The sequence below is a fragment of the Eptatretus burgeri genome, chromosome 2, assembly GCF_056783735.1.
Source record: "Eptatretus burgeri isolate ZD-2024b chromosome 2, Ebu_testis_v1, whole genome shotgun sequence".
NCBI classification, from domain to species: Eukaryota; Metazoa; Chordata; class Myxini; order Myxiniformes; family Myxinidae; genus Eptatretus; species Eptatretus burgeri.
The window spans coordinates 39,611,388-39,617,887 of NC_140962.1; the positions used below are offsets into that span (position 1 = coordinate 39,611,388).

Genomic DNA, 6,500 nt, shown 5'->3' on the forward strand with positions numbered 1-6,500 from the left:
AACTTGCCAGGAATATTGCCCGGGCCCCGCGGATGTGCCTTTTCAAGGTTTGATATCAATCGGACGAGCGGTTCCTAAGTTACGGCCATGTATCTGTGAACCAATGACAGGACACGGTGCTATGACATCAAGAATGACGTCACAATTAATGTTTATTTAATTAATTGGTTTTTTTTGAAGAATTGACGTCACAATTCTTCTTCGTTTGGTATGACGTCACAATCGACACTGGGGACCTGGGTATGTGCCTTTTCAAAGTTTGATATCGTTCTTCCTCATCCATTTCAGCTGTTTCCCAAGTGCCTCCCAAGGTTTGAAAGCTGTTCTTTCCCAAGGTTTGAATTAATTAATTAATCCCAAGGTTTGATTCTTATTTAATTATTAATTTATTTAATTATTTACTCCCAAGGTTTGATTATTATTCAAATTATTAATTAATCCCAAGGTTTGAATTTTCCCGAGGGAAACAACTGTTTCCCAAGGGTTTGAAAGCTGTTTTTTTTCCCAAGGTTGGAATTAATCGTTGTGCTTGGTAGACATTTGTGAATACATTTACAGAGAGAGGGACGGGAGAGGAGGGGGGAGAGAGAGGAGGAGGGAGAGAGGGGCAAGAGAGAAGGGGGAGAGAGGGGGTGAGGGGGGCAAGAGAGGGGAGGGAGAGAGGTGAGGAGGGGGGACAGAGGAGGGGGTGAGAGGGAGAGAGGAGGGTGAGAGGGGGGAGAGAGGGGGTGAGAGGGGGATTGCAAGAGAGGGGAGGGAGAGAGAAGAGCGAGAGAGGGGGTGAGAGGGGGGCAAGAGACGGGAGAGAGGAGGGGGGAGAGAGGGGAGGGAGAGAGGGAGGGAGAGAGGAGGGAGAGAGAGGGGGGAGAGAGAAGGGTGAGAGGGGGGCAAGAGAAGGGAGAGAGGAGGGGGAGAAAGAATGGCGAGAGAGGGGGGTGAGAGGGGGGCAAGAGAGGGGTGGGAGAGAGGAGGGGGAGAGAGAGGAGGGGGGAGAGAGGAAGGGGGAGAGAGGAGGGGGAGAGAGGAGGGGGGAGAGAGAAGGGGCGTCACAATTCTTCTTCTTCGTTTGATATGACGTCACAATTGATGCTGGGGACCTGATACTGCAGGCACGAAGCTGCACATATTGGCACGCACCTATGGGCCCGCCCCTACCGGCCCGCACTAGTACTTTTAATGTTTCATTTCACTCAAATATTACTTTTCTTGTGCAGCTTTCAACATACGTCTTTCCCCTTTTGTTTATCCCAATTAATAATTATTATATTTGGTCATTTCCTCTCACATGCATCATAAACTTACCTTTTGTATCATTACAAATGGTTGCCTCTCACTTAACTTATTCATTTCCACAGAATATTTTTTTTTCCTTTTTTGTATGCAATATCAAGGAACATATAAGAGCGAACACACAGAACGTAAAACAAAGGGAGCAGGAGACAAGAGGAGCGAGACCGGTAAGCACAAAACACTGAGGAACAGAGACGTTAGGAGATCTGTGAAAGGGAGAGGGATGGGGCAGGGAACACGGGGTAGACAAGATGGACACTACAGGGACTTTCAGGAAGGAAAGCAGGGAATTTGAAGAAGGTGGGCTTGGGGTGGATTAATGAGGGTAGAAAAGATCATGTTTTTGGATGGGGGAAGATAAGAGATGGTGGTGAACAGCTGTTTTGAAGACCTGGAGGGAAGAGTGGGATTAAAGAGAGTGTGGGAGATTGCTCCAGAGGCTGGAAAAAAAGAGGAATAAAAGAGTGAAGGTGAGCAGTGATTCTTGATTTTGGTAGTTCCACCAAAAGGGGGTTCCTTTTGGTTAACACAAATAAGCTGTACTTTCATTGTGGAATGAAAGTACAGTTTATTCACTTTTGGTTGCTGGCGGACCTTAAGAGCCCAGTGGAAATATGAGGGTGGGCGGTCAGAGGGGGGGGGCAGATCACAGACAGAGCAGGGAGGGGAGAGGCCAGAAAGGAGACGATAGAAGACAGAAAGACCACCAACCTGCCTGCGGTGAGAGAATGAGAGACCCAAAGACTCAGCTTCATCGTGGGAGATATCAATGATCCTAAATGTCTTGGTTTCAACAGTGTTACGCCGAGGAAGGTGTGAGGTGGGAGCACGAGCCCAGAGGGGAGAGCAGTACTCCATCAGGCTGCAGATGAAAGTTTTACATGTGATTAGGTGCTCAGGTGTGCCAAGAAAAGACTGTGCATGACGGAGGATGCCGAGTTGGGGACTGGCTTTGGAGGCCAGCTTGGAAATGTGGCTTTCGCAGGAGAGATCATGGCAGAGAGTGCGACCCAAAAGCTTGAATGAAAGGACCTCTTCAAGGGGATTGTTGAGAAGGTAGATGGGGGTGGGGGGGGGAGGGTTCCAGATGGTCCTTTCCGAGAGACATTGTGAGAGTGTGAGATGTGTCAGGAATTGAAAGGCATGTTCCACGTGTTGTACCAGCTTGTGATCTTATCCAGATCTGCAAAGAGTGAAGAGGCTGCTGCTTGCCAGTCTGATGGATGACAGATGATACAGCAGAGTGTGGAGTCATCAGCAATGAGATAGAGAGGATTTTCCAGAGAGTCAGAGAGATCATTGATGAAAACCAGAAAAATAACAGGGCCCTGAACACTGCTTTGAGGAATTCCAGCCTGGACAGGAAGAGGGGATGAGAAAATTTTATTTAGGGACACACGTTGACTGCGACGGGAGAGGAAGTCTGCGAGCCATGAGTGGAGATTGCCTTGGATACCATAGGAAGAGAGTTTGGTGAGCATGTCAGGGTGCCAGACCGCATTGAAAGCACGCGATATGTCTCGGGAGATGGCTCTGATTTCATGTCTGGCATTGAGGACCTCCATCCATTGTTGGGAAAGTAGAAGCAGCATGTCCATCACTCTATTTTGCATTCTCCATCACTCATTTATCTTTGATTACATCTTTCATGGCAGGTTATTATTCTCATCATCTGATCTTCTCAAACATATTTATACCTTCAAGTACTAAATCTTCATTTTTATGTTTGCTCCCCTTCTGGTGTTCCCAAATCATATCTCTGTTCTTCTCTCCTTAACTCATCTTGATTGCCCACTAATCTGGCTTGCCCAGAAGCCAACTGCTGCTGTGCGGCCTTCACCTCGACGAAGTCCGCTGCTGTTTCATCCTGCTTGGCTGTTATCTATCTTGGCTGTCAGCTTGGCCAGGCCAGCTCAAATTTTTGCCGTAAAATTGGCCTGGTCAGCCTTCAGTTAGCACTTTAGATCGGTTTTTAATTCCTGGAGCATGGCCATTATGGCAAGTTATCATCCTTCTCGTCATATCTTCGACCCAGTCGATCATTGGGGTCCCATTTGGTGCACTGCAGTCTGATGCGGTGCTTGTCTTCATAGCCTTCCCTTCCGGACTCATGGTCCTTGGGCAAAGAGTTCACACGAACCGCCAGCAACCAGTACGCCATGTTCTCCACCTTGCGCCCCCCAACGAACTGCGAACCACACAAAGACCACTACTAACAGCAAAGAACCATAACCCAACAACCACAAAACACTGTGCACTCAATGTGTGCGCTCTTACAATGTCCTGCAGGGCCGATCAAACCATTTGTGCCATGCGCCCTTTGGCCGACACAGCCTTACAGATGTTGATTTCTGGCGTGTATACATTGGCGAGGAAGCCAGAAAAATTCCACACGTATAGACGGTGAGTTATAGTGTTACCAACCCGTATGATGGCATTGAGCCTAAAAGATGTCCATATATGATCATGTTTTCACCAATCCCGTGTCCTGCACTGATCCCGCAATCACACTCATGGGTCAAGCCAATAGGCTGTTAACTAACAGAAGAAACTTCATGGAAGGACATATAACGATGGAGAAGGCTCAGTAATGGAGGTAGGGGGCAAAGGTGGAGCAAAGATATAGACACTGGAGGGTGGAGACGAGATCAGTCGAAACATATGCTCAACATGCTCTATCATTCACAGGAATTACACCACACTTATGGGGACATTTATTATGAAATAACGACACTAATCTTTCCACCATTTACCCCCAGACCAGATCCAACATCATTATTACGTTTATTTTGCGATTCGTAAAGGCGGAATTAAAGCAACCAAAAATGTGAAATAATATGCTTGAGAAAATGGAATTGTTAGAATGCATTCTGTAAAATCAATATTTAAAAGCTTCTCATAAAAATATGCATATATCGTCCATGGGCCCAGGCCAGAAATTCCACTTGTCGGTACCATCTAAGGAAACCAATCCTAGTTATGATTTTTGAATTGGTGTATATATAGATCATATTTTGATGTGATAACCATTGCAGACTGGCAGCTTATAGTCCATGGGACTGTATCACAACCGGAGAACACGTGAAGTCCAACCAGGGCATCACAGACAGTGTCTCCCATCGATCTAGCAAGCTTGTCAATGTCTCGGAACCGTGTGCGGGTTTGCGTACCAAACTTCTGATACACGGGGCATGGGATGTCCTTATTGAAGGCAAGACACAGCACGGGGACATCTGTATCTTTGGCAGTGATCACCACAGCCTTGTACCCAGCCTCTGCTGCATGCAGAGCATGCAGAACCATTCGGGTGTCTGCTTCCTCCTGCGTGGAATTCAGCTCTGCCACTTCCTCCCAGTGGTCCTTGGTGAGCTTGTAGCAGACCTCCTCGCAGGTTACATAGAGCAACTTTTCCTTCAGTTTCTTCCTGCTTTTTGGTTCTTTCCACTCCTCTACCAGGAACTTGATTAGACTTGCCTTGTTGGAAGAGCTGCAGAGCAGTTTCCTCCACTGCTGAATGTTGTGGCCCGGTGTGATGCTCCTGAACTGGATTGCTGTGCTTGCACCTCTGTTGCATCTCTCTGCGTCTTTGATGGACGTCTCTCGGTAAACGTCGAAGTCAACATCAATGTGTTTACTCTGGGCTCCATCATGAAGAGCCGTTGACAGTATCGCTTCAGCCAGCTGTGAAAACGTCTTGTCATTCCCTTTCATCTTCTGTACCAGGCTCATGCCATCAATGACAGTTGCTGATGGCTCTGCAATAACTTCAGCGGGAGAAACACTCTTTTCCAGCTCTCTGGCAAGGGTTGCTTTGTTCGTCTTCCGCAGAGATCCATCGCCATTAGCAATTGACCATGGCAAGGGCCCCAGGGGGTGCGCCAAGACATCTCTCATGTGCAGATCTCGACTCTGAGCAACGAGGATCATGTGCCCAAACAGGTTCCTGTCAGCCTTGAGAACAATTTCTTTGGCCTGCGCTTTGCTGGTTGGTTTCTTCCAGATGTGGGTGAATGTTTTCAAGTTCCTTTTTTGTCATCTTGTCATTGAACTGTGTAGTTGGATTTGTTTCCAGGCGTTTCTTCTTGAAATCCTGATATGCCTCCTCTCCTACCGTGCGAGCCGCGAGGAGGTCATTGGCAACATAGGAGGAGCAACAGTAGCGGTCGACAAGCTGACAAACTGTGCTTGATCAGGACTCAGTGGATCCAGCCAGCTGTTCTCCATGAGATCCACCAATGATTGGATGTCAGCCTCATCCCTCCGTATCCTAGGTAACTGCAGATCTGGATGGTTCAGCTGGGAGTGACTTCGACCTACCATATCCCTCAGGTGCCCAAGGTACATACTGTGGTAATCTGACGTCAGATAGTATCGGGTCACAGCTCCTGGATTCAGGCTGAATCCTTTCATTCCTCCAGGTGTTTGTGTGTCTTTGTTGACAGTCTCCTCGATCGTCTGATCCATGGGAATCCGTCCGAATGGGTTCGTGGTGCCTATCTGAACCGAGATGTGCCTCAAGATGGGAAGTATGCTTGTTGTAAGTGTGCAGATAAAAAAATCTGGATATCCTGAGCTGTTATTGAATGATATTACCTTCATGGGATGTGTCAATAGTCCATTGTGTGATTTTCCCCCAAAACGTCAATATCTCAGAATGGTAAAAATGTAAAATACATACACTAAGCTGCTCTTCTGGAACGGTTATCACATATTGAAATAATCATATAGTCCCTACCAATAACTTAGTAGCCCTAAAGTTTGGTTTCCTCAGATGGTACCGATATATGCCTGGGCCCATGGACTAATAGGAGCCATGATTACCAGTGACAGCACGAATATCCTCGGCTTCTGCATTAATGCCTTCGTTCTCTTCTTCATCTTCATCGCCAACATTGCTCGAGTCATGTTGAGATGTTGAAGAAATGAAACTTAGGAAAGCTTTTTCCACTGAATTTGTTTCACCTGCATGCACGTGCACGCATACACAGATATAGACACACACACACACACACACACACACACACACACACACACACACACACACACACACACACACACACACACACAACCTTACAACAAAATATAACCAAAACAAATAGCAAACCACATTGGCAAAGTAATGAAATCACAAAAATAAAATAAAAAACCTGCATATGCCACCATGTCAACAAACTTGACGTTGGCCGAGCTCCTTACCTTGAACGGAGGAA

The 6,500-nt window shown here is 46.9% G+C and overlaps 2 protein-coding genes across 2 annotated transcripts in view; both read right to left on the bottom strand.

Annotated features, from left to right (window-relative positions):
• LOC147031866 (uncharacterized) overlaps positions 1-6,494 on the bottom strand; it is a 111,382-nt gene extending 104,888 nt beyond the window's left edge. Inside the window, exons 1-2 of the mRNA XM_085850145.1 lie at positions 6,438-6,494; positions 6,112-6,252 (exon numbers count right to left, since the gene is read on the bottom strand). Coding sequence (XP_085706271.1) covers positions 6,112-6,252; positions 6,438-6,453 — 157 coding nt within the window. The 5' untranslated portion in view covers positions 6,454-6,494. The remainder of the gene's footprint in view (positions 1-6,111; positions 6,253-6,437) is intronic.
• On the bottom strand, positions 4,056-6,105 carry LOC147031867 (uncharacterized). Its single transcript, XM_085853344.1, has one exon. The coding sequence runs from the start codon at positions 5,215-5,217 to the stop codon at positions 4,264-4,266; it is 954 nt and encodes a 317-aa protein (XP_085709470.1). The 5' UTR covers positions 5,218-6,105; the 3' UTR covers positions 4,056-4,263.
• Positions 6,495-6,500: the final 6 nt, after the last annotated feature.